The sequence below is a fragment of the Geosmithia morbida genome, assembly GCF_012550715.1.
Source record: "Geosmithia morbida isolate 1262 chromosome Unknown scaffold_1, whole genome shotgun sequence".
Taxonomy (NCBI): domain Eukaryota; kingdom Fungi; phylum Ascomycota; class Sordariomycetes; order Hypocreales; family Bionectriaceae; genus Geosmithia; species Geosmithia morbida.
The window spans coordinates 166,252-191,719 of record NW_023336188.1 but is presented as its reverse complement, the minus strand read 5'-3'; the positions used below and the strand labels follow the sequence as shown (position 1 = coordinate 191,719).

The window sequence follows — 25,468 nt, the reverse complement described above, 5'->3', positions numbered from 1 at the left end:
GCGCATAAGCAACCGTCGGGCTGCATGCCACCAAGAGCCACCAGCTTTCCAGCATCCTGAATACGATCAACCGTATTCATCTCCGATCGAGAAGACGTTGCCTCGGCAGGTGCGGCATTCCGGATATACTCTCTTTGTATATATATATATATGCATGTATGTATGCGGATACTTACATTCGGTCGCAGAAGATTCCCGCGATATCTGATAAGCGCGGTACGAAACGGCCAGCCGATGCTCTCAACTGCGAGCCAGCAACTATTCGCAGGCGGTGTCGACCGTCTACAGGTCCGTATCATCAAAAAGACCTCCAGCAGGCTTGATTCGATCCGCTTCTGGGCGACAGAGGGGCAGTGTCCGCGTAAATATTCTGAACGAAACATGGAGCGCATACTTGCGCGAAAAAGGTCACTTTCCTCTCCTACCGGCAGGCGACCGAACTCTACAACGTCCACAACCCCAAGCGACCCGAAGCCGAGGGAGGAAAAGAGTGCGCCGTACGGGGACACCCGTTACGAGCTCCTACTTCAGACAAAGGGCTCGTACCTCGATACGTCCATCCAGGACTTGACGGATACGAGCAAGTATCTTGCTCGGAACCTCCTCGACGGTGGAAAACCAATACCCGGAGATACGATGTTCGACGATGTGGTATTCTTGGATGCATGTCGCAATGTACGGAATAAGAATGAGACTAGGATCATCCAGGATACGTCTCGACTAATCCTTCCTTCTGCGGAGACCCTTGCTCTTCGTGCCAAACACCTCAAATACTCTGATCGAGAGCGTCAGCGAGGGGTGGAGCAACTCGATCCCTTTGACAGGCACCCGCCCACAAACCGACTATTCTGTGGGGTTTAAACGCGAGGCATTCACCGACGACCAACTCGCTAAACCATCCCCATTTACTGGCGACTTTATTGCTGGACACCAGTCTTTTTTTTTTTTATAGCAGCGTACTATAAGTACTTCCCCTCCTTAACGTGCGAGGTGCAATGCGGAGCTACAGCGCTAGACGTTGCGGAGCATGACTCTTGAGGTGCGGGCCACCATTGAGCTCTTCCGCGCTGTGAACCGTGAAGACGAGGTCTATCGACAGATCCCCGGCCTTCTCTATCTCGCATGACCACCAATAGATGCGTATCTACGGCCACTAGGCGGTGGTCGATGGGAAGGATGTAAAGCATTACCGCCACCTGATCCGTAATTTTACCTTCATGGAGCTAGACGGCAGGGACGAGTGGACGGCATATCGTCCCAATAACAACATCTACGATAACGTGGATGTCCACGCAATTTAAGAAGCTCTGTTCGGCTATCAACCAGTTGCCGTCCGAGTTAAAATCTGACGTCCCGTCGCTCCTAGAAACTGGACTGTCCCAGGACCTGGGGGGCCTAATGTAGTCGAATATCAGATCAGCGGCTTTTTACCTAGTGACCAGGACACTCAGTTGAGCCATGCTGGGTAAGCGCAGGCAGCCACTCCAAGCACTCCAAGCACTCCATTAATGCACAGGACCCATGGAGACCGATGAGAGGAGGGAAGCTAAGCAGGCTAAGAAGGATGGAAACGGTCATCTGGGAAGATGCTGGCCGTAGTGTTTCGAGCTGGCCGAGCCCAGCCCGACGAGGAAGCACGTTCCATTTTTGGTACCTAGACAGCGGTTTAGAGATTGAGGCCAAAAATTTATCTCGAGCCCAGTGGTTGCTTTATCCTCGTAATTCGGCTCTGGCCGATGCGTGTGCACATGTGGACCTCAAGAATCCATGGTGTAGCAAGGTCAGCGCCCACCGGACACGAAGCTCGTTCTCCTGCCACGTGCTGCGGCGCATTTGTCTTCGCCACAGCTTGGAATACACCATCGAACCGGACAGCCGGCACGCCACAGAGCATATCCGAGTACCTACTTGTATTATAGCATCGTTGGTATGATATCCTAGCAGCGGCCTCAGTAGTGTGTGAAGATAAGACGAGTAACGTTATGCATACATCGAAATCTTTCTACGCATCAGGAGATAATCGCTATGAGAGCAGTTTGGCTGACCCATCCCCTTATACACTTGTCTGTATTGCTTCCCAATGCTGCTAACATTCAAGGTGACGTTCAGTAACTGGTGACTTGTCGTATGCTGTCATAGATTCCTGCGATCAATGGTCAGTATTCGGTTCTCCTGTTCCTTCAGGGGAAAAACCCCAGGGGAGGAGCAGCGTACTCGCAACATCTGGGATGTTGTATTTCTCGTAGGACAGCCCAGTGTTGATATCCCAGCCAGCCGTCCGTGACACGGGAGCTTCGAGGCGGAGAAAGGTTTCCGGATCCTCCTGTATTGCGGCGGCGACCTCTGCGCCGACACCCCCATTCTTCATCGACTCGTGGACGACGACGACCCTTCCCGTCTTGCGCACGCTCTCAAATATGGTCTGTCTATCCCAAGGACACACGGTACGCAGGTCGACGAGCTCCGCCGACAAGCCCATGTCCTCCTCGGCGCGCGCGATGGCGGCCATGCAGTTGTAGAGGGGCTGACCGTACGAGATGACGGTGACGTTGCTGCCCTGCTTGACCACCTCGGCCTTGGACAGGGGAAGCTCGTAGTCTCCCGTGGGCACCTGCTCTGCCGCGGCGCGGTACAGGATCTTGGGCTCCATGAATATGACGGGGTCGTTGGACCGGATCGACGCCAGCAGCAGACCTTTGGCCTGGGCCGGCGAGCGCGGCACGACGACTCGTATCCCCGGCACGTGGGTGAAGAGCGCCTCGGGACTCTGCGTGTGGTATAGTCCGCCGTGGCCGACCCCGCCGCAGGGCATCCGGACGGTCAGGCCGCCGGCGTGGCGGCCACACGCGCCCTCGCGGTACCGGTACTTGGCGGCCTCGTTGACGAACTGGTCAAAGGCCGGGAAGACGTAGTCTGCGAACTGGATCTCCGCCACGGGCCTCATGCCCGACGCGGCCAGGCCGATGCCGAACCCCACAATGGCCCCTTCGTTGAGCGGCGTGTTGAAGACCCGGTCCCCGCCGTACGTCTCGGCCAGCTTCATGGTGCACCGGAACACCCCGCCGAACGCGACATCCTCGCCAAAGACCACCACCGTCTCGTCCGTGCTCAGGGCGATGTTCAGCGCGTCCCCGACCGCCTGGAAGAGGTTCATCTTCCGCGTCGACCCGCGGCGGATCTCCTCTGGGAGCTCTGGGCTGCGCAGCGCCGCCTGCGACGTCTGTGCCAGCAGGTTAGTCGTCGTATAATCGATGGGTACATTCAGTCGTGCGTTGGGAAGGTGTGTCGAGTAGCACCTGTGATCGCGAGGCCAGCTCGAGACGCCGCCGCCGCGGTGACGGAATGCCGCGACGGCGGGGCAAGTTGCCCGAGTCACCACCCTGGTCCTCATCACCTTTTTTTCTGTACCTGATCGTAAGATGGCCCCGGATCTTCTGTGCGCTCTGTTACAGGAGACAATATCAATCTCTTTTTTTCTTCTTCACACTTGATTAGTATTGTCTTTTTTACAGGATGAGGGGAACATCGAGAGCCTATCTGCCTGTACGATGCCGCCGGCCTCCTGACGTTTGGTGGCTGTCAGCCATTCGGCTTGTCGCGGCCATTCGCGGGCATCTGCTGAGCCGCAGCTATCCACTTTGATCGATCCACCTGATACAGATTGTTGCCCGGCCAACACCCGCCGAATGCATCTAAGCTCAAATGAGATGAGCCAAGGAGAATACATGACGTGTGCAAGCGTTAAGCCACGACACGAGAGCGTTTTCAGATACAGGTAATTGCTGACTATTTTTTGCTCAACCAACATTCCAGCCAAAGAAAAAGGTCACATGTGAATACAGTTTCGACGAAAAGACTTCAAATCAAGCGGGAAAGAAAAAAAAAAAAGGGTCTCTAACGGTACCGATGGCACACGGACACTCGTCCTCCCGGCCAGCAGCATCCCGTGCACGAAACAGCCGACGAGAGGCCTCCCGACGCAAAGACGAGCGCAGACGGAGGAAATCACGACCAAAAACGACGACATCATCATCGGAAGAGAACGGCAGTGGCTCAGGATCCCTTTCGAGCGACGCCCTCGCACAATTGGAGAGGGAAAATGCACGCAGGAAGCGGGAGGAGGCGCGCAAGAATCGCAAGGCCGAGCGCACAAAGAAGGCGACCAAGGGCTCAGACTACCGCGAGGTAGCGCAGGAAGCCACACCGATAAAGGGGCGACAGAGAGACCGCGAAGCCAGGGAGGCGACCAGGCGCGCAAAACCAGCCAAGGGAAGGGATAATGGGAAGGGCAAGAGGAGGGTGGTCAGCGGGGCTATGATGGAGGAGGGGAGGATCAAGCCTGGCGGCGGGGGGCTACGAGGCGGAGGTGGCAAGGAATGGCGATGGAGCGATCAGAGCTACGAGAAGCCGGATCATCACTACCAGAAGCCGTCGGAGAAGAAGAGGAAGAAGAAGAAGAAGAAGTTATGTGAGTCGTCTCAGGCGTGAATGACAATATGCAAGGGGAAGAGAACAAAAAAAAAAAAAAGAAGAGAGAGGAAAAGAACAGAAAAAAAAGCTGACAGCGGGCACGAGCAGGGATCATTCTGGGATGCAGCCTGGTTATTCTCATCATCATCATCGTCGTGGCAGTGGTGGTGAGCAAGAAGAAGAAGAAGTCCGAGGACAGCGACTCGAGCCTGGACGACTCGGCCAGGAGCGAGATCCCCAAGAAATGGAGGAATACATACCTAGACCCGTGGACGTGGAAGACGACGACGGACTTCAACACGACCTTTACGGACGAGATGGTCGGGGATCTACCGGTGATGGGGCTGATGTCGGAGTGGGACGACTCGGCGCGCGCCAACGACAAGGTGCCGGCGCTGAACGAGGCGTGGGGCAACTACTCGACGAAGCCGGCGCGAGGGATGAACCTGGGCGGGTGGCTGTCACCGGAGCCGTTCATCACGCCGTCGATATTCCCGGAGGGTGTGGTGGACGAGTGGGGGCTGTGCACGAAGCTGGGCAGCAGCAAGTGCGCGTCGACGCTGGAGGAGCACTACGCGAGCTTCGTGACGGAAGACGACTTCAGGCAGATAGCGGAGCTGGGGATGGACCACGTCCGGATCCCGTTCTCGTACTGGGCGGTGGCGGTGTACGACGGCGACCCGTACGTGTTCCGGACGTCGTGGCGGTACCTGCTACGGGGGATCGAGTGGGCGCGCCAGCACGGGCTGCGGGTCAACCTGGACCTGCACGCGCTGCCGGGCAGCCAGAACGGCTACAACCACAGCGGGCGCAAGGGGGCCATCAACTGGCTCAACGGCACGGACGGCGACACCAACGCGGACCGCAGCATCGACGTGCACGACCGGCTGTCGCGGTTCTTCGCGCAGGACCGGTACAGGAACATCATCACGCACTACGGGCTGGCCAACGAGCCGCGCATGGTGGAGCTCGAGGCCGACAAGGTGGTGGCGTGGACGGAGAAGGCGTACGGGCTGGTCAAGGGAAACGGCATCGGCGGGCTCGTCGTCTTCGGCGACGGCTTCATGGGCCTCGAGAACTGGCAGGGCCTCATGACGGGCTACGACGACCTGGTCCTCGACGTCCACCAGTACGTCGTCTTCAACGACGACCTCATCTCCTTCACGCACAAGCGCAAGATCCAGTACGCCTGCTCGGGCTGGACCCAGCAGACCGAGCTCAGCCTCGACCCGAGCCAGGGGTACGGCCCCTCCCTCTTCGCCGAGTGGTCCCAGGCCGACACGGACTGCGAGCCGAGGCTGAACGGCGGCGAGGCCGGCAGCCGCTGGGACGGCACGCTGGCCAGCGACAGCGGCGGGCCCCAGTGCCCGTCGGCCGACTCGAGCTGCTCGTGCGACGAGGCCCTGGCCGACCCGGACTCCTTCAGCGACTCCTACAAGAAGTTCCTGCTCATGTTCGCCGAGGCCCAGATGCACAGCTTCGAGATCGGCTGGGGCTGGTGGTACTGGACCTGGAAGACGGAGAGCGCCCCCCTGTGGAGCTGGAAGGCCGGTGCTGCCGCCGGCATCCTGCCCAAGAAGGCCTACGAGAGGGACTTTGACTGCGATTCGGATATCCCCGACTTTGGCGATGAGGGTCTATGAGGGGGGGGGGGGGGGGGGGGGGGGGGGTTTGCCTCTCTCCTCTCTGTTTCATGGTTCGATCATCGCTTTCTCTCTTCTCTCTCGGTGATTTGGGCCAAAAGAGTATATAGAGCTGTTTTGTTTGGTACGGTGTTTCAATTTTCGGATAGATGGGGATGTGGATAAGACATGATGATGACGGTGATGCTAAAACGATGGCTATTACTGCAATACTAGTACGATGTGGATATGATAGCAGAGCAGAAGTGAGTGTATGTTGTGGTCATGATTGAGACTCCCGACCCAAGTTTTATCTGTTCATCTATTCAGTCAGATGGCATATCACCAAGTGTCGATGATGAACGAGACCGGTGCGGTGTTGGGATTGATACGTCGTAACATGTATTACAAGTCGGAGAAGGGGAGAGCCATTCTCTGATCGGCGCTTCGCTCTCGCGTCTTCGCGTCAACGCCGGAAAGTGGGCCCGTCTTCCGGCACATCAATTCCCGGGTTAGTGAGGTTGGTCATAGAGAGGGGAGGGTAAAAAGGGACGCTGGCAGCTGGATCCTGCATCGTAGCGGGAAACTCATACTCGTATGAGAGGGCAGTGGTAATACAGGTACACATATTTGTCCTACTGCTGATTGATTTGAAATTGAACCAGAAGATGACGATGACTCTTGTGTAATATTATTAATACTCTACGGCCACGGGAATATCAAACACACTCTCGGGGTTATGAAGATTTGGTCGTTTTCCTCCGACTTGTGGGGCCAACCCCCCAACCCCCAACCCCCATAAAAAACATGGGTCCTTTTTCTCTTCCCTCTCTTCTTCGTGAGACAACAAGAACAATCAGTCAGTTTGTATGAGGCAATGGACTACTGATACGGCAACGGTCTCGAGGAGGTGGCAAGGAGACTAGTCGTAATAACAGACCAAGGTCGACGGATTTATGACGTACTGAATGGCGAGGCGCGAACTCCAGGCGGAAACGAATTTCGCACGATGACTTCGGGTCGCGAGATGGAGCGTATTCTTTTGTATCTTCTTTCTCTACTTTCTTCTCTTCCCCTTCGTCTTCTCTCCTTGCTTAGCTGAGCCAAGAGCACCTGCACCTGTGATTAAATAGTATCACAAAAACCCCCAATTACCAATGTCCCTCTCGTGCATTGGAAATAACGTTTCATGACGAAGTGCCGAGATCCCACACCTCGGCGTACCCCCCATCATCATACGAAGAAGGGCTTACCTTACCTTGCAGTAATAATGATGCCACCACGTTATTAGTATTACTCTGTTAATAATATTTTCTGCACCATACGAACATCTATCCATTCTCGGTTCCATAAAAGAACGTATGCACACCCGAACCTTGGCAGATTCAATTGCTCCCCCCCCCCCCCCCCCCCCCCCCCTTCTTATTTTCTCTTGCTTCTCCTCGAGAGGAGGGATCGGGACTTTCGATTGCTAAATTGCGTGCGCATGCAGCCCCTGCAACGCCATATAGACGGTGAGCCGAAAGGAGGAAGAGAAGCGGAAACGACAACTCCGAGAAAAGACCGCGACTACACATACACGTAACGACTCTGGATCTAGAGAGAGAAGGGGGGGAGGACGAAAGAAGAAGAGAAGAAGAGAAAAAATAATAGAAGAGAAGAAGAGGAAAAAAATTAGAAGAGAAGAGGGGGGGAAAAAAAGAAGAAGAAGAAATGACGGCGTCAGACACAGACCCTGAAAAGGGTAGCACCCAAGCACCGGACGAATCGACGAGCGACATGCGCACAGCATCGGTGGACCGGGGGCGACGGCACTCGGCCGAGTCGTTAGCCCGGACGCTGTCGCAGGTGCGCTCGCAGAACGGCTACGGCGTCGCCGACGAGGACGACGGCGACAAGGCCAAGCCCGAGGCGGGCACCGGCGGCGACGACGACGAGCGGGACCCGTACGAGGTGGGATGGGACGGCGGCGACAGCGATCCGCTGTGCCCGCGGTCGTTCACGCCCGGGCGCAAGTGGCTCATCACCCTGATCGCGGCCTTTGCGAGCTTCTGCGTGACGGCGGCGAGCTCCATGTTCACGGCCACGTACACGCAGATGGAGGCCGAGTTCGGGGAGTCGCGCATCGTGTCGACGCTGGGCCTGTCGACCTTCGTGCTCGGCATAGCGCTGGGGCCGATGCTGTTCGGCCCGCTGAGCGAGTTCTACGGCCGCCGGCCCATCTACCTGGTGGCCTGGACGCTGTACGTCATCTGGTTCGTGCCGCAGGCGGTGGCGCCCAACGTCCAGACCGTCATCGTCTGCCGCTTCCTCAACGGCTTCGCCGGCTCGACCTTCCTGGCCGTGTCGGGCGGCACCGTCGGCGACCTGTTCGCCCGGCACGAGCTCCAGGCGCCCATGGTCCTCTTCTCCATCGCCCCCTTCATAGGGCCCTGCGTCGGCCCCCTCGTCAGCGGCTTCGTCAACTACAACGTCAGCTGGCGCTGGACCTACTACGTCCTCATCATCTGGTCATCCGCCCTGCTCGCCGCCATCGTCTTCCTCCTGCCCGAGACCTTCCACCCGATCCTGCTGCGCGACAAGGCCCGCGCCCTCCGGAGGGACACCGGCGACGACCGCTGGTGGGCCCCGGCCGAGAGGGCGCACCGGTCCGTCCTCGGCGCCGTCGGAAACTCCCTCCTCCGACCGTTCCAGCTGCTCATCTACGAGCCCATGTGCCTGCTCCTCTGCCTGCTGTCCGCCCTGCTGCTCGGCATCCTCTACCTCTTCTTCGGCGCCTTCGCCCTCGTCTTCTCCACCAACCACGGCTTCAACCTCTGGCAGATCGGCCTCACCTTCACCGGCATGTCCGCCGGCCTCCTCCTCGCCGCCGCCTGCGACCCCGTCTGGACCCGGCTGCGCGTCCGTCTGGTGGCCAAGCTGGAGCGCGAGACCGGCGTCCAGGGCGCCAGCGAACCCGAGCTCCGTCTGCCTCCCGTCATCGCCGGCGCCGTCCTCGTGCCCGTCGGCCTGTTCTGGTTCGGCTGGACTACCTATCCCTCCATCCACTGGATTGTTCCCATTATCGGATCCGGCGTATTCGCCATGGGGTATGTTTTTTATTTTGTTCATTTTTCTTCTCCTCTCTCTCTCTCTTCCTCTCCCTCGCTCTCTCTTCATCTTCCCTTCAACTTCTCTCTTCAATTTCAGAGATCAGGTTTCCAAGACAAATTTTGAGAGAAGAGAGAGGGGGGGGGGGGATTGAATGTGACTTTTTGACTGACTTGTTTCACCCGCCTCGTAGGACTCTGCTCTGTTTCTCTGGCATCTTTACCTTTCTTGTAAGCCGCTCATCCTCCCATTCGCTGCCGCATGTTTCAACTGACATCAGGCTGCCAAAAGGTCGACGCCTACCCTCACTACGCTGCCAGTGCGCTCGCGGCCAATGCATTTGTACGCTGCACGTTTGCCGGTGAGTTTCGTTGTCTCGTCTTGTCTGTTTTTTTTTCTTTTTCTCTTCCTCTCATTTGTCATCTTCTCGTGCCATTTCTTCGCATTCTTTATTGCGTACTATATACAACGCCGCCGTTCCTGAGCTGACATCAGACAATTTGATCAGCCGCATTCCCCCTCTTCGGAACGCAAATGTACGAAAAGCTGGGCTACCAATGGGCGTCGTCTCTGCTGGCCTTTCTCACACTGGCCATGGCGCCTTTCCCTTACATCTTTTTCCTATACGGCAAGAGGATTCGAAGCAAGAGCCGATTTGCCAAGAAGTAAAGATGAGCCGGGCCAGGAAGAGAAAATCAAGATTGCTGGTCTCGTACTACCACCAAGGGGATCAGGGTTGTATTATTGCCCAACCGTCAATGTCCAGCCAGGAACATGTACAGGCACACCCAAAAGAAGAAGAACAAGAAGACGGAGGAGGAACAAGAAGGATGAGGGACAAGAAGAAGGAGGAGGAGCAAGAAGAAGAAGGAGGAGGAAGGAGGAGGAGGAGGAGGAGGAGGAGGAGGAGGAAATGAAAGCTAGGAGTGAAAGAGGCTCGAAAAGACTGAAGAGAGATCAGGGCGCGGCCTCGTGGCAGTGCTGTGCGATGCAACAGTCGATCCTGGAAGGCTTTAGGGTGCGCCGGGCAGCATCTATCGGTCGGCGGTGGGAGTTGACCAGTCTATCTCGAGAACGACTACCTATACGGCGGGTTTGGGGTTTGGGGGGGTTAGAAGTCGAAGAGATTTGAAAAAGAAAGAAGAAAAGAGATGGGGAAGGATGGGGAGGATGGAAGAGAAGATGAGACTATACGAGGTTAGCATGCGTCACACACACATCGATACCACGGCATCAGGAAGGACGGGTTTCGGAGATGGGGTATATCGGCATAGCATATCATCATCTGCATATAATCTATCCACTACATTTATCTGCATACCCGATAACTCTATCCCTATTCTCTTATATTTCCATGAACAATGAGGAGCACATCGGTGATGACTGCGTACTACCAGCCATCCGCATAGGAGCGGTGACGGGTAACCATCATCATTGTTAGAGCGGTGCGAGCATGCGCATGGCACATGCCGATCACCTACCCATGTGGCCTACAACCTCGGACCGGATATGCCGACCACAGCTACTGGGTTTTTTTTATAGAGATACGCATCAATGTTACGTGGGGGAAATGCACGTGTTTATATGATGGAACGGGTCGTGTTTTTTGTCGTTTTTCTTCTGGTACCTTGCTGCCTCTCAGTATTCCCATAGCCATACACATCAACACTGGTGATGACGCATTCGATACTGATGCTCGTCACATGACGCCATCTCTTCGGTCGAGACTGTACCTGTCCTGGACCCTCCATATCGAATGGCTACCTGCATGGCTTCATCTCCCCTCGGCTAGGTGGAGGATGATGGTTCGGCGACCAGCGTGGGTGATGAGGTTACACCATGCCCTTGATCCAGACACACAAACACACACACGGAGAGAGAGGGGGAGAGAGACGGAGAGAGGGAGAGAGAGATAGAATTGGGGGGGGGGGGGGGGGGGGGGGGGGTTGAGAGAGAAGCACGGGGTAAGATGCCATCTTCCCCTCCATCCATCCCTCATCCCTCTCTGTACAGGTGACCTGTAGCGATATGCAGCTACCCTGCAAAACGGAGGGTAAACGGTACATGTGACGGCCGATCCCCGGACCAACGGACTGGGGGAGACGATGACTACGGAAATACTCTCTACTCGTACAGGCCTTTACAGGCTTCGTCGGCGCACGCGCATCTTGGGCCTCGGGCTGATGAGATGGTATATGTATATATATTTTTTAAAAAAAAGAAGAAAAAGAAGAAGAAAAAGAAGAAGAAAAAGCGAGAGAGAAAAAGAGAAAAAAAAAAAACGACTGTAGGATTGTACCCCTCCCCGAGTCTTGGGAATCGGTGAAAACCCCGCAGTGGGTTTTGTAGTTCTTCCAATCTCGTTTGTTCAGTTGTGGCTGCAGTAATGATACGGAGGATTATTATTGCTCTGTATCCGTGAATGAGTCTGAGCCTGTATTACTGAGTATCATCACTACTATAGTCGTCACATGTCGCACTCCCGATGTGTGAGCGCACGACGGCAAGTTCATCCAGTCTTCTTTTATTTCGTCCCTCCTCTTTTTCTTTTTTTTTCTTCTCTTCTTTTTCTCTCCTCTTTTTCTCTACTCTTGCATCCTCCTCACCTTGTTCTCCTCGTATATTATTACCAGTACATGCAGTGACTGGGCGCTGAGCTAGTAGTAGCGTGCGTACTGACTGCTGTTCGGCCGTCGCTACGCCGTAAATTTATGCGTAGCTCGGTACCACGGCCGTCCGTCGTGGGGAAGAGTCCGTCATGGGGTGTGGGACAATTACGGAGTATTATACAGGCCCGCCAATTTTTTTTTTTTTTTTTCAATCTATTGATCCTCAAGCTCTCACATCCTTTCCCTCTAAGCCTCTTCCTTCTTTCTTTTCCCTCTCTTCTTCTTCTTTGCCTTGTCTGGTTTCTCACCACCGCCACCGGCAACCGTCCACAACCGGAGACCACCACAGACCGTCTCGCCGCAGACAAGGTGCAAGAGAGGAAACATAAACACTGCCTCCAGCCATCGACCTGTACACGCACGCGCACACGCACATACACAGCACATACACCGACGCAGAAACAAACCCCTCGGGGGGGAAAAAATATCTTCTATCCCGCCGGAAGCTCGCGTCCCCACGCATCGACACTCCGCGCACTCACCTCCAGCTACTCTCCGGTAGTCGCCAATAACTTTGTAGCGCATCTTGCGCCATAAAAGAGACACGGATAGCTGCACATCAGTCGTCGGTCTATCGATTTCAAGGAAGGGGGGAAAGAAAGAAGAAGAAGAAAAAAGCCAACAACAGTTCTGTTCCCCGAAAAACACCTAGATAATACGCCATACCTTGGAGTCGCCGTGCAAGATTTGACCCCGGTTCCCCTCTCATCTCTGGAAATCTCCGTCCACTCCTCCCCCCCCCCTCCCTTTCTCTCTCTATCGAGAAGTTGGCTGGGTTACACGATCGCTGTGCGCTGGCAATCCTCCGCACGAGGCGCTTCTGAATCTATCCTGACCGGCCGTCACCGCCTGGCCGCTCGCCTGCATCGAGTCCGATCTACCCCCCTGCCCCCCACGGATAGCTGGCAGCGATAGTCTTCCTGTCCGCACCGCCTACTGCCGGCATAGAGAGACATCTCATTCGTCCACGTCCAACCGCACGAACACCTCCTTCTCCTCTCCGGCGCGGTGCCACCTGCGCATAGTGTGTGGTGTCCCGCGACACACCTGCATGGCGCTCGGACAATTGGGCCGTCAGGACCCTGGAGACGTGTAGAACGTGTAGAAGAAACCTGGATCCGGCATACGGTCCCCCCTCCCCCTTCCTCTGCCGCCTCTTTCTCTCTTTCTGTACTCTCTAGATGCACGGAGCGAGAGGGAGAAGACGTACATACCTATCATAATAGACGCCCCCTCCCCGACAACCTCTCTCCCCCCCGAGAAGGAAGATGACCGAAGATGACCACGATCATGGCGCAGACGCCTCCGACGCCGTCAACTCCGACCTCGAAGACGAGACAGGATCCTTCTCCAAGGACCACGACAGCATGGCCGGTCACGAATCCGCCGGCCCCAACGGCGCCGTCAAGAAGAAGTACGACCCCAAGGACCCCTCCAGACCTCGTCGCAAGAAGGCCAGGCGCGCCTGCTATGCTTGCCAGAGAGCCCATCTCACCTGCGGTATGTGTGTGGTCCATCGTCTCCTCCCTCTCTCTCTCCCCCCCTCCTTCTCCTTCCCGTCCTCCAATGCTCACTGAAGCCGGCCTCTCCCGCAGGTGACGAGCGACCTTGTCGGCGCTGCATAAAGCGCGGCCTCGGAGACGCCTGCCAGGACGGCGTGCGCAAGAAGGCGAAATACCTCCACGACGCACCACCCGAGGCGCTGCGCCCCGTCCTCGGCCCCAACTACAACCCCGGCACCTCGGACGGCAGCGGCACGACGACGCCTAGGCAGCAGCACCAGCAGCAGGATTCCTCGGCACAGTCAGACTCCGCCTCTGCCGCGCCGGCGAGCGACTTCTACTCTCAGAGCAGCCTGTCGACGTTCGCGACACCCATGTACCCCACCCAGCCCGGCGGGCAGCAGCCGACGCAGGCCGGCGCCGGCGGCGGTGCCGGCAGCGGCAGCATGGCCGAAGGCATGTCGTTCGCCTCGTCGCAGCCGCCGTCGACGGTGTCGCCCAGCTTCAACACGCCGGGGTCGGCGGCCGACAACGGCACGCCCCAGGTCGAAGGCCTGCTGGGGGCGAACCCGCAGATGGACCTCAACGCCCTGTTCGACCCCAGCAACCCGGCCCTGTACAACTTCGACCTCGAGGGTCTCGACTTTGGCAGCCAGTACGCCGGGTGGGAGTTTGGCATCCTCAACAAGATGGGCCTCGGGGCCGAGACGCCGCCGCGCGAGAACTCGATGTCCCAGACGACGCCCACCGACTACTCTTCCGTATTCGGGAGCCGCCAGCAGCAGCAGCAGCAGCAGCAGCAGCAGGCGGGCTTCGACGGCAGCAGCATGGCCGCGCCCTTCGCATCTGGCCTGGACGGCGCCACCCAGACCATGTACACGCAGGGCAACCTCCAGCACGGCCTGCCGCACGCGTACGCCATCGCGGCGGGGCCTACGAGCCTGGCCAGCCCCAGCACGGACGCTACGGCGAGCCCGCAGAATGTCGGCACGTCGCCGGGCGGCTTTGGCGGGAACGGAAACGGCAACGGCAACGGCAACAACGGCAGCGGCAGCGGCAGCGGCAGCGGCAACAAGGGCATGACGTCGACGACGCCGCGCATCAAGCCGAAGCAGCTCAAGCTGAACCAGTCGATCCTGGGCAAGCGCCCGCAGCGCGACACGGCGTCCGTCTACGACAGCGTCAAGGAGCCGTACCCCTACACGGCCGGGTTCCACAACATGGTGCTCGTGCTGCGCAAGCGGCTGCCGATCAACAAGCTCCTCCGCATCGCCAAGACGCTGAGCGAGATCCGCCCGTCCTTCATCTCGTCGACCAAGGACCTGACGCGCGAGGACCTGGTCTTCATGGAGAAGTGCTTCCAGCGCACCCTCATCGAGTTCGACGACTTCCTCCAGCACTGCTGCGCCCCGACCATCGTCTGCCGCCGGTCCGGCGAGGTGGCCGCCGTCAACAAGGAGTTCACCGCCCTGACGGGCTGGACCAAGAAGGTGCTGCTGGGCAAGGAGGCCAACCGTCACGCTCACGCGAGGTTACCCTCCAACGGGTCGGCCAGGCCCGTCTCCGCATCGTCGGACAACAACAACAACAACAACAACAACAACACCACCACCACACAGCAGCAGCAACAACAACAGCAACAGCAACAGCAACAACAAGAAAGACAGGAAAGACAAGATCAGGATTCGACGAAATCTCAGGCGAGCAGCAGCAGCAGCAGCAACAGCAACATCAACAGCAACGGTAACAGCAACGGGAACGGCAACGGGAACGGCAACGGGAACGGCAACGGGAACGGCAACGGAGCAGACGCATGGCCTCAGCCAGTCTTCCTCGCCGAACTCATGGACGACGACAGCATCGTCGAATTCTACAAGGACTTCTCGCAGCTGGCCTTTGAGGATTCACGCGGCAGGGTCCAGAGGAGCTGCAAGCTCATACAGTACCGGCCAGAGGATAACGGTCAGGGTACGCCCTCGAAAACACAGCACCAGAGGCGGCAGCAGCAAGGGATGCTGAGCAATCGCGTCACTACCATCGATGGGGAGCACGGTATCTCGAGGATAGAGCAGGACGGAAAAGTGGCCTGCACGTATTGCTGGACTATCAAGAGGGACGTCTTTGATATTCCGATGATGATTATCATCAATGTGCGTTCCTCCTCCTTCTCGTCTATTGCATCTTCACCTTCAAACCCCTTCAAAGACGATCCATACTGACCGATACAGTTCCTGCCACGATACTATCCCAACCAAGAGCCTAGCCAACTCATGGTCTGATCTTTGCCCTGGAGTTGCGCTTACATCGACGTCGGATCTGCATCGACTACCAAGGGATGTATATATCTTTCTCCTTTTCCATCATACATTGCATTTACGAGTTCTTTTTTTTTTTCTTCAATCTCGCTCTCCCTCTCTCTTTAGGTGTGGTTTTCTCTTTCCGGCTTGGTCAATGAAGGCTTCTATGCTCTGTGTGTGTTGGAGAGCTTCTCGTTTGCGAAACTAGCAGAGGTTATGCGAGATGAATATGATACCACGAATGAAGGAACACGTTTCTGTTTTATTATTTCAAAAAAAAAAAAAAAAAAAAAAAAAAAAAAAAAAAAGCGGGTGTATCTGTGTGTGTGTGTGTGTGCGGCTGATATGTATGTCTTGTGATGATGATGCAGATATGAGCAAATCAATGTTGGATATGATAAAACGAGTGGGGGGGGAAGAGATAGTAGAGAGTAGGAGGAGATCTAGATAGAAGAGTAGGGGAGGGAGATGAAGATGTGATAAGAAAGAAGAAGGATGAGAGAGAAAAAAATGAGAGAGAAGAAGAAGATGATGAAGAAGGTGAGGGAAATGAAGAAGAGGGAGGAAAATGAAGAAGAGGGAGGAAAATGAAGAAGAGGGAGGAGAGAAGAATAAGAGAATAAGAGAATAAACTTGACTGCGCAGGAATGAGTGATGGCATTAGAGAAAACATGGAATAGTATATTAAATAATGATGCAGCTGCAAACACCCAGGCGGCCGATTGCGTCTTACAAGCCGTGGAATGTTCCACTAATTCTTTGTGCCCCTCCTCCACCTTGGCTTCTGCACCTCACACCTCGTTCAGCCCTTGGACCCCTCCAAAGTCGTCTCCCTACTCTCATCACATCTCACCGAAGATTTTATCTCGGCGTATCAGAGTACAGAGTTTGGAGTTTGGAGTTGGAGAAGGAGTTTTTGGAGATTTTTTTTTTCCCCAGTCACACGGAGAGACCGCCGAAATGTCAACTCAACGTCCCCTCATCGTCGGCGACGATGCCGGCCCTCAGCCTCCTTACCCTCTAAGGATGGAGGGCAAGGTGATTTCCGGGTTTGGACGAGGTTCGAAAGAGGTAAGGAACCAATCACGTACAACAACGGAGAAGAAGAAGAAAGAGGAGAAGGGAAAGAAGAAGAAGAGGGGAAGGCTGACATGAGAGATGCAAAAACCCGGTGAAAAGCTGGGAATCCCCACGGCCAACCTACCTGTCGACGACACCGTAACGCCGTGGATCTCATCCGTCAAGTCGGGCGTCTACTTTGGCTACGCCTCGATCCTCCTGCCCCCTCCAGCACAGGCTGACGGCGGCGCGCAACAGGACGAGGACGCGCAGCAGGCCGGCAGCAGCACTGACGAGAGAGGGTTCAGGATCTTCCCCATGGTCATGTCCATCGGTTACAACCCATTCTACAAGAACACGGTGCGCAGCGCAGAGGTACACGTCCTGCACGACTTCAAGTCGGACTTTTACGGGACGCACATGCGCCTCCTGGTCCTGGACTTTGTGCGCGAGGAGAAGAACTACGACAGCCTGGACGACCTGGTGCTCGACATCCGCACCGACTGCGACGTCGCCAGGGCCAGTCTGGCGAGGAAGAGCTGGGCGCCGGCGAGGGCCAAGGTCGTCGACGGGGGCGACGTCGACGGCGAGCTAGATGTCGAGTGGCTTCTCAAAGATTTGTAGAGAGGTCAGGACCGCCGATCAGAAATAGAGCCAGATCATATACATAAAAAAAAAAAAAAAACTTCGAATGCATTTTAGACTATAGAAAATGATACAGTTTTTTTTCCTTCTTTTTCTTGGCTTTTCAGCTTCTTGAAACAATCTTGAGCGGGTGTAGATGACGATACATGTATAGCAATAGAAGAAGAGAGGGAAAGGGGAAACAAAACACACACCCCAAAGAAAAAAAAAAGGAAACGGTACCAAACAGATGCTTCAGCCAACAGCCTGGCCTCACTCCTCCTTGCGGCCAAGCTTGACAATCTCGGCAGGACTGACGAGCCAAAACTTGGCGGGCGCCTTGCCCTGGGCCGCCAGCTCGGCCGCCTTGACGGCCGCCCTACCGATGACGTCGGCGTCCTGGGAGATGGCGTCCTTGGCGGCGGTGCTCGCCTTCCCCAGCAGGCCGACGACGGTCTGGAACAGCCCCTCAAAGTTGCGGATGCGATCCTGCTCGCGGTGGCCGTTGATGAAGCCGGGCTTGAGGATGACGGCGTTGTCGAAGTCCAGGTCGCGCACCGCGTCCTCGACGCCGTTCTTCATGCGCGAGTAGGGCAGGGACGACGTCGCAAAGCCGCGGGTGCCGCCCGAGGAGATGAAGACGAAGGTGCGCGCGCCGGCCGCCTTGGCCGCCTTGGCGATCTCGATGTTGAGGTCGTGGTCGATCTTCCACTGCTGCTCGAGACCGCCGGCGGCGACGCGCGTCGTCCCCACCGACGAGAAGACGACCTGAGGCACCGGGGAGAGGGAGCCGAGCGACGACGCCCACTTGGACGTGTCGGACTCGAGCACGGAGTTGAGGCTAGGCGAAGACGTCGGGTTCGAGGGCGCGCGGCGCGAGATCGTGTGCACCGGTCCCCACTGGGACTCGGAGGTGAGGAGGGTGGCTAGGGTGAAGGAGCCGGTCAGACCGGTCGAGCCGAAGACGGCGGCGGGGATGGGAGAAGTCATCTTTTTTTTTTCTTCAATCAAGATTTTTTTTTAATTTATGTATCGATTTTTTTTCTCCTCTCAAGTTTCCTTTTCTGTTTTTGGTTTTAGATAAGAGAAAGAAGGAGAAGAAAAATTCGTTGTGAGTTGGTAGTTGGTGAGATTGAGGATGGAAATGGAGATGTGGATGGTCTTTGATGATAGATGAAAGAGAGCGAAGATGGGGGAGGGAGAGAGAGAGAGAGAGAGTATGGGGAAGAGTAATAATGGGTATGGGGAAACCCTGGTCTCTGTTACAGACTTGGAAAAACAGACCGGAGCTTCGGGACGGTCTGAGGTCCGTGGGGGGAGGGAGCTTGTGTGGAGCTTCCTAGTCATGATGCAATCAACTCCTGCTCCAAGCCTCATCAAATCACTGGCTTTGATGGTGTTTTAGTTGTCGTATTGTTTAGCGCCGATGCAGTGGCTTTAATGGCATTAGACTCTTGGGGGCAGTCATGTACTCGAGAGTACATGTACTGCCAATGTGTAGAAGATTAGATATATATAATAAATTAGAATGCTGGCGAAATCATCTGTATATAATATCCCTTCTAGCTTGGACCGTTGATCATCAGTGTAGAGGTGAGATGGGAGATGGTATGGTTCGAAGTCGAAATACATGGATGGCTTCTCTTCTCTCACGAGTTCGTTGAAGTTCTGATCTTCCAGCGTAAATATAAATCTTGCTCATCACAGGGTTCTCCTCCTTCTTCTCCTCCTTCTTCTTCTCCTCCTTCTTCTCCTCCTACTCTCCTTCATCACATTTTCCACATCGCCATCAAACTACATCGGTCAAGAACAAAACAAAAAACATGGTACCCATCCCCTAGCAGATCGAACGACTCAGAGCGGCCAAGGCTGCTAGGAAGGAAAAGGCGACGGCCTGCTGCTGCAACAGAGTATGCTTCCTCTAACAGCATGTAATAGCATGGTAATGATAATCCTCAGATCAACGTCTCGGCGTGTAGACGAGGTAGCAGTACATGGTGCTGACATCGACTATCAGGACACCCCGGGAAACCCGCGGGAAACCCCGTGCGACCAATGTCCCCCCCCCCAGTGGGCGCTCACCGGCACCCTCAACCTGCCACCGCATGCATCTCTCTGCTGCGACGCCGCCGGATCCGATGCTGAGCGCTGCTGCTGCTGCTGCTGCTGCTGCTGCTGCGGCCTGGGGTCCCCGTCCTTGCAGGCCTGTAGATGTGCCACTATGGGAGCCCTCTGCGCGCCGTCCGGCTCGTGCGTATGAGGGAGGATCGGGAAGGATGCTGATGTACGAGAGCAAGTTCACCCTTCCCACTTCCTTGCCTGCGACATGTCTGTCATTGCTGCAGAATAGATGGGGGGGAGCGAGAGCGAGAGAGGGAGAGAGGAGAGAGGAGAGAGGAGAGAGGGGATAGAAAGATGCTAAACAACCCTAGCTCATCCAGTCTTGACGCGGTTTTTGTCTTTTTCTTTTTCTTCTCTCCGTCATGATACAACTTCTCGAGGAGGATCACGCTACCTGCGCACCGGTTTCGACCCTCTCCTCCGCACACGACTACGTCTTCCCCGGAGCATCATCGTACGACGACCACAGATTCTGCTGACACCGTTGCCACTACCGGTGGTACCGATATTGCGGGATGGTATCGTCCATGCCGAGACTGAGAAGAAGCGCAGCTCAGTGCGGGAGGTCTTCGAGGCTGTGCTGTTCACCCTCATTCCCTACAATGCTTTAGTTTCTCCTAGATCAATTCTTTTATTCTATTTATCCGTCTTTTCTATTCTACTCCCTATAGATCAATCTTCTTTCTTCTTCTTTGCTACTCTTCTTTGCTACCATGTTCTCCATAGTCTACATCCTGGTCGAACGTTGAGCATTAAGATATTATTAGTCACGGCAGTGGCGTCACTTTACCCTGTGTCTGTGCCCCTCCGTCGGAAACGGGACCCCGCGATGCGACGACGACGACGACAACTGTCTGCCTGCCAGTCTACATAGACTTTTTCTTCTTTTCTCCCTCTCCCTTTCCCTCTCTTCTCCCGCTCTATCAACTCCTCCACAGCTACAACATTTCCCCCCTACAGCATTTCGATCTCGAATCATGGCAACACAATACGAGAGTAAGTATCCCTCTTTTTTTTTTTTTTTTTCCTCATCGTCTTCCTGTTTCCTTCTTCTCTCTTGCCAGGGCTAACCCCCCTTCGGTCGACCAGTCGAGCACAATGTGCAGTTTCGCGAACCCCGCCGCGGCCGCCGCGTCGATATGGCCTCCTTCTTCTCCCTCCTAGACCAGATCAGCGGCGATCCTTCGTCAAGCGGGCGGGACGGCGGTAACACGACCGGTCCCCGCCAGCACCGGCAGAACAACCCTCACGCGACCCCGACGCCCGTCGACTCGGCCGCCCTGTTCCGCATGCTGCAGGATCAGCTGCTGACCCTGCAGAGCACGGCCCCGACCGACGGCAACCGCGAGTTCCTCGAGCAGCTCATCTCCTCCCTCGAGGGCGACATCAACGACCCGCCGCCGACCCTGCGAGGCGTGAGCCAGGAGTTCGTCGACACCCTGGACCGCGTGCCCCGCAGGCGCCTGGCCGCCGACGACGACTGCGCCATCTGCAAGGTGCCCTACCTCGAGGACCAGTACTGCCTCGTCGTCGAGCTGCCCTGCAAGGGGAGGCACCGGTTCGACCTCGAGTGCGTGGGGCCCTGGCTGCGTAGCAAGGGCACCTGCCCCATGTGTCGGGAGGAGATGGAGAAGAAGAAGGAGCCGCCGCCACCGGTGGCCGACGACGACGACGAGGATGATCAGGATATGCTCTACGGTTAATCTTTTGCCTCTTCCTCCTCCTCCTTCTTCTTCTTCTTCCCCTTATTATTCATGTTCGAATTTGCATTAGATGGCGTCTCGGATTGGAGGTGGTTGGTGTTGTTGGTGTTGGGCTGTATGTGAAGTAGCGAGATATATGAGTGCAGCATTAATCGTTTTTTTATTCTAGCTAAGAGAATAAAAGCCATAGTTATTGTTCATCCGTCGTTTTCCTCTTTTTTTCCCTTCACCTATTCTGCTTATTTCTGTTCAGGAAGATCATGCCCCCAGCATGTCCATCAGCTGTACAACACTCTGAGCTCTGGTCTTAACCTCGACGTCAGTCGCCTTGCCCGCAAGCGCCGCCAGCCTGTTGCGCCAGAACCTCCACCTCTTATCGTTCAGCCCAGACTCGCCGTCAAAGAGGCTTCCCGGCCTGAGAACCCTCCTCGTCGCATCGTCCAGGTTCGCCGCACTCGCTCCGCTCCCCTTGTCGTGCAGCGCCTTTCCGGCATGGTGCAGCCACTCGCATGCCACTGAGATGGAGGCGTCCACGCCGTCACCGTTGCTGACCGTCAGTTCCGTCTCAAGCGTGTCGCGCAGGGACCAGACGGCCAGGTTGTCCCACGTCGTGACCGAGGAGCCGAGGAGCCGCGCGGCGAACGAGTTGACGTTGATGCAGGCGTCCATGGCGGCCTTATCGGCTTCGCTGCCGTTAAGATTGGGGGTGGCTGCGTTTTGACACACGCCACGCCTCGGGTCAGTTCTCGTCATTCTTTCCGCAGGAAGAGAAATGGCAGTGTGTTTTTTTTCTAAAAGATTTTCTTTTGGAAGGGATGCGCGCGCGCGCGTGTGTGTGTGTGTGTGTGTGGGGGGGGGGGGGGGGGACATGGCGAAACTCACAGTTCCATGCCTCCCTCATGCACGGTCCCAGCATAGGAAGATCACCCCAGACAGCAGAGTCGTTGCTCCACACCCTGACGGAACCCCTCTTACGTGACTTGAGGGCCTCTACGGCCGAGACGAGGAGCTTCTGGCGGTCGTCGTCCACGGCGGGCACCCGGCGCGCAACATCGATGTACAGCGTCCACAGCGTCCAGAAGAGGGACTCAGCCTCGTTTCCGGCCTGTTGCTGCTGTGGGCCGAACAGGCTGTCGAGCGCGGAGGCTACATCGTCAGCTGACGGGGCCGACTGACCACCACCGTTGACGGCCAGGTCGAGAATGTCGGCCATCTTGGATGCTGAGGCGTGTGGGTGGCGGCTAGCCAGAGAGCGAACATCGATGGCCGACATGACTGCTGGTGCTGCCGGTGCTGCTGGTGCTGCTGGGAGGGTCAAGCTTAGGGTAGTAGTGACGGCTATCGTATGGCTGTATGCAGAGGCCAGGAGGCTGATGCGACCACACCTACTGCTAGCAGTAGTAAAAGAGGACGTAGGAATACGACGATGCGGGATCTTGAAAGCACAAGCGATGATGCCACCTCTCATTGCCGAGATGGATAGGAAGCATGTGTTGCATATGGCAATATCCACCGTCTTCCTGCTCAGAGGCCCAGCGAATGTGCACATCAACCCCACTCTCCAGAAGCAGTAGACAATAGATCGACGGGAGTGAGGGGGAGGAGGGGGGGAGGACCAATCAGCCGAACTAGTGGAGGCCACGCTCGTGCGGCTACTAGAGCGGTGGTGACCTTGTAGTTGATTGACAACGGATATTGCTATCGACTTCTCAATATACCAACTTAGACCGTATTATCGACTGCCAAGGCAGTGGAATCTTGGACAAAGGAGGAAGGTGAACGAATCGGCGATAGTCACAAGAGCAGCGGATCTGACGTCACAGCGTTGGCGGGTCTGTTATACCTGGTGCGATAGACGTGATATATACATTATACATTCGCACGCACGCGCGACGCACAGGCATAATGCCGACAAGTATATATATCACGGCCAACATCTCCCCCACACTTCTTCTTCTCCGTACTCATCTAGCATGATACTGGTCAAGTGCCGCCTACGCACTCTCTAAGCGATAGACATCTTCATGCCACCGTTGGCACACACGACGCTCCCGGTAGTCCAGCCGCTCTCCTCTGTGCAGAGCATGTCGATGGTGCCGGCAATCTCCGAGGTGAAGCCGGGCCTCCTGCCGCCCATGCCCTCCCTGACGGTCTTGTCGAACCTCTGGGCGTCGTCGCCGGCCAAGTCGAGCACGGCCTTGTCGCCGTCGTACCGGGCCAGGGGCGCGGCGTCGACGTAGGGCTGGTTGATGCGCCAGAAGGCGGGGCCGGCCTGGGCGTACATGTCGCCCCAGGCGGGGCCGGGGTTGACGCAGTTGACGGTGGCCCGGTCGGCCAGCTCACGGCTCCAGCAGCGCGTCATGGACTCTATGGCGGCCTTGCTCCCGGCGTAGACGGACTGGCCCTCGTAGCCGATGGACGACGACACGCTCGACACGTTGACCACCCGGCCGGACCTGTCGCGGGGCAGGTGCGGGGCCACGGCCTGCATGAGCATCAGCGGCGCGAGCACGTTGACGTCGTACACGCGGCGGAACTCGGCCGCCGTGATGGCCCCGTGCCGAGCGTCGTTCATCAGCTGGTTGGACGACACGCCGGCGTTGTTGACCAGGATGTCTATCTGGAACTCCCCTCCCGCGCCCTCGCCCTCGCCCTCGCCCTTGCTGTAGGACGAGAAGAGCGCCTCGGCCGCGGCTACGATGGCACGCGCCGACGCCTCGGGCTTGCTCAGGTCCGCCTGAACGGGGGAGCAGTGAATCCCGTGCGTCGCCGACAGCGCCTTGCACTTGGCCTCCGTGGGTGCCCGGGACGAGTCGGACGTGTATGCCAGGAGGAGGTTGCAACCCTTGGCGGCGAGACGGTCGGCCACGGCGGCACCGATACCTGCGGGAGATTTCAGTGTGTCAACATTCTTTCCTTCTTCCTCCTCTATCTTCTTCTCTCATCCTCTTTCTTTGTTCTGGTTTTGTCGCTGTCATCTGGTTCTTGGCATAGCATCCAGTAAGGTGGGGATGCGGGGTTCGAGGAGGGGGGGAGGGCGGATATGTAACTTACCTCGAGAACCGCCCGTCACGATGCCAAGCTTAGAGTCGTAGGGACGAGACATTCTTTCAAAATTCTTCTCCGCACTTCGAGTTGATAAAAAAAGGGATTTTATTTCATAAGAAAAGGGAGCGAGAGAACAAAAAGAAGGCGGTTTAAATTCTTTTTCTTTCTTTTTAAAAAAAAGAGATATCAATACCCCTCTCGCCCCCTTCCAAGGATCAAAGGTGTCGTCGTCGTCGTCGTTCCTACTCTGCGGGGAGGGGACTCGAATCCACATCAAGAGCTATGACTGGAGCGCTTAGTTCCCTCTGAGCAGCTCCCATCATTTGCGCCTCATCAGGACCCAGGGCGCTACAAAAGGGAAATCCGAGAGTTGGAGCGGCTTCCCCCCCCCCCCCCCCCCCCCCNCCTCTGAGCAGCTCCCATCATTTGCGCCTCATCAGGACCCAGGGCGCTACAAAAGGGAAATCCGAGAGTTGGAGCGGCTTCCCCCCCCCCCCCCCGACCCCCTTTTTTCTCTCTCTCTATCTTTCAATCTTGCACTTGTTTTACCACCATTATAAGCCATCATTAGAAATCTGGTTGCTAACCATACGTTAATACATTGTTATTGTTGAAGCTGCCTATACTAACTCCCGAAAGCTATTATAAATTTACGTAGGTGCGGGAAGTTCTCATTAGTGCCTGATGAGTGTTTGTTTAGTGAAATTTTCCACTGTCACTGCTTAAAGGTTGTATATCTCATCGTATGCTGAAAACATGCACGTAATTAAACCACTCATATAAATATATATATATAATGTACACGTCTACGTGCTTGTGCTCGCCCCCTCTCTCGGTCATCTTATCGTTGACCAGGACCTCTTTGTCGCGAGTTCTTTAGGGTATGTTGAGGCACCAGATAGGATGTGATGATTGTTCTAGGTTCCAGCTAATATGAGATGTTTGTGGCTGTCACGTGACCAGACTCAGTGAAGGGTGACCAACCCCAGTGAAGGGCTCAACAGGGTATGTTGCGTGTCCAGTGCAAACAAGAGTAGTGATAGAGCTTTGGCCATGACCCCCCCACTGCTACTGCTACTCCCGTTGATCGGGGTGTCAGCTGTTAGATGTTCATATCTGTATATATGTACTCGTACTCGTACGTGTATGCCTGATAACCATTATCGCCGTTTTTTATATTGTTGTCTTGGAAATCGTGGCTGATTCTTCATTTATGACATGGCTCTACGATACCTCTACTCTGACGTCATGGCTGTTTGATTA

At 56.0% G+C, this 25,468-nt stretch overlaps 10 protein-coding genes across 10 annotated transcripts; 5 read left to right on the top strand and 5 right to left on the bottom strand.

The window, feature by feature from the left end:
• Positions 1 to 2,149: 2,149 nt before the first annotated feature.
• Positions 2,150 to 3,391, bottom strand: GMORB2_0827 (2-oxoisovalerate dehydrogenase E1 component beta subunit; the record flags this gene model as incomplete). The annotated part of the gene is made up of 1 exon (XM_035462811.1): positions 2,150 to 3,391. One exon carries the CDS (start codon positions 3,389 to 3,391, stop codon positions 2,150 to 2,152), a length of 1,242 nt encoding a protein of 413 aa, XP_035324235.1.
• A 515-nt stretch (positions 3,392 to 3,906) lies between these two features.
• On the top strand, positions 3,907 to 6,113 carry GMORB2_0826 (glucan 1,3-beta-glucosidase; the record flags this gene model as incomplete). The annotated part of the gene is made up of 2 exons (XM_035462810.1): positions 3,907 to 4,468; positions 4,579 to 6,113. 2 exons carry the CDS (start codon positions 3,907 to 3,909, stop codon positions 6,111 to 6,113), a joined length of 2,097 nt encoding a protein of 698 aa, XP_035324234.1.
• A 1,692-nt stretch (positions 6,114 to 7,805) lies between these two features.
• Positions 7,806 to 9,851, top strand: GMORB2_0825 (Fungal trichothecene efflux pump (TRI12); the record flags this gene model as incomplete). Its single annotated transcript, XM_035462809.1, has 4 exons — positions 7,806 to 9,181; positions 9,376 to 9,412; positions 9,474 to 9,543; positions 9,691 to 9,851. 4 exons carry the CDS (start codon positions 7,806 to 7,808, stop codon positions 9,849 to 9,851), a joined length of 1,644 nt encoding a protein of 547 aa, XP_035324233.1.
• Positions 9,852 to 13,119: 3,268 nt separating this feature from the next.
• On the top strand, positions 13,120 to 15,632 carry GMORB2_0824 (GAL4; the record flags this gene model as incomplete). The annotated part of the gene is made up of 4 exons (XM_035462808.1): positions 13,120 to 13,351; positions 13,447 to 14,868; positions 15,307 to 15,503; positions 15,582 to 15,632. 4 exons carry the CDS (start codon positions 13,120 to 13,122, stop codon positions 15,630 to 15,632), a joined length of 1,902 nt encoding a protein of 633 aa, XP_035324232.1.
• A 978-nt stretch (positions 15,633 to 16,610) lies between these two features.
• Positions 16,611 to 17,333, top strand: GMORB2_0823 (riboflavin kinase; the record flags this gene model as incomplete). Its single annotated transcript, XM_035462807.1, has 2 exons — positions 16,611 to 16,721; positions 16,830 to 17,333. 2 exons carry the CDS (start codon positions 16,611 to 16,613, stop codon positions 17,331 to 17,333), a joined length of 615 nt encoding a protein of 204 aa, XP_035324231.1.
• A 273-nt stretch (positions 17,334 to 17,606) lies between these two features.
• GMORB2_0822 (NAD dependent epimerase/dehydratase family) lies at positions 17,607 to 18,323 on the bottom strand (the record flags this gene model as incomplete). The annotated part of the gene is made up of 1 exon (XM_035462806.1): positions 17,607 to 18,323. One exon carries the CDS (start codon positions 18,321 to 18,323, stop codon positions 17,607 to 17,609), a length of 717 nt encoding a protein of 238 aa, XP_035324230.1.
• Positions 18,324 to 18,982: 659 nt separating this feature from the next.
• On the bottom strand, positions 18,983 to 20,048 carry GMORB2_0821 (uncharacterized protein; the record flags this gene model as incomplete). The annotated part of the gene is made up of 2 exons (XM_035462805.1): positions 18,983 to 19,006; positions 19,935 to 20,048. The coding sequence occupies 2 exons, from the start codon at positions 20,046 to 20,048 to the stop codon at positions 18,983 to 18,985; spliced, it is 138 nt and encodes a 45-aa protein (XP_035324229.1).
• A 383-nt stretch (positions 20,049 to 20,431) lies between these two features.
• GMORB2_0820 (RING protein) lies at positions 20,432 to 21,330 on the top strand (the record flags this gene model as incomplete). The annotated part of the gene is made up of 3 exons (XM_035462804.1): positions 20,432 to 20,450; positions 20,544 to 20,970; positions 21,327 to 21,330. 3 exons carry the CDS (start codon positions 20,432 to 20,434, stop codon positions 21,328 to 21,330), a joined length of 450 nt encoding a protein of 149 aa, XP_035324228.1.
• An 85-nt stretch (positions 21,331 to 21,415) lies between these two features.
• GMORB2_0819 (Protein of unknown function (DUF3632)) lies at positions 21,416 to 22,430 on the bottom strand (the record flags this gene model as incomplete). Its single annotated transcript, XM_035462803.1, has 2 exons — positions 21,416 to 21,867; positions 22,040 to 22,430. 2 exons carry the CDS (start codon positions 22,428 to 22,430, stop codon positions 21,416 to 21,418), a joined length of 843 nt encoding a protein of 280 aa, XP_035324227.1.
• Positions 22,431 to 23,162: 732 nt separating this feature from the next.
• GMORB2_0818 (Short-chain dehydrogenase) lies at positions 23,163 to 24,263 on the bottom strand (the record flags this gene model as incomplete). Its single annotated transcript, XM_035462802.1, has 2 exons — positions 23,163 to 24,040; positions 24,212 to 24,263. 2 exons carry the CDS (start codon positions 24,261 to 24,263, stop codon positions 23,163 to 23,165), a joined length of 930 nt encoding a protein of 309 aa, XP_035324226.1.
• Between the last annotated feature and the right edge of the window lie 1,205 nt (positions 24,264 to 25,468).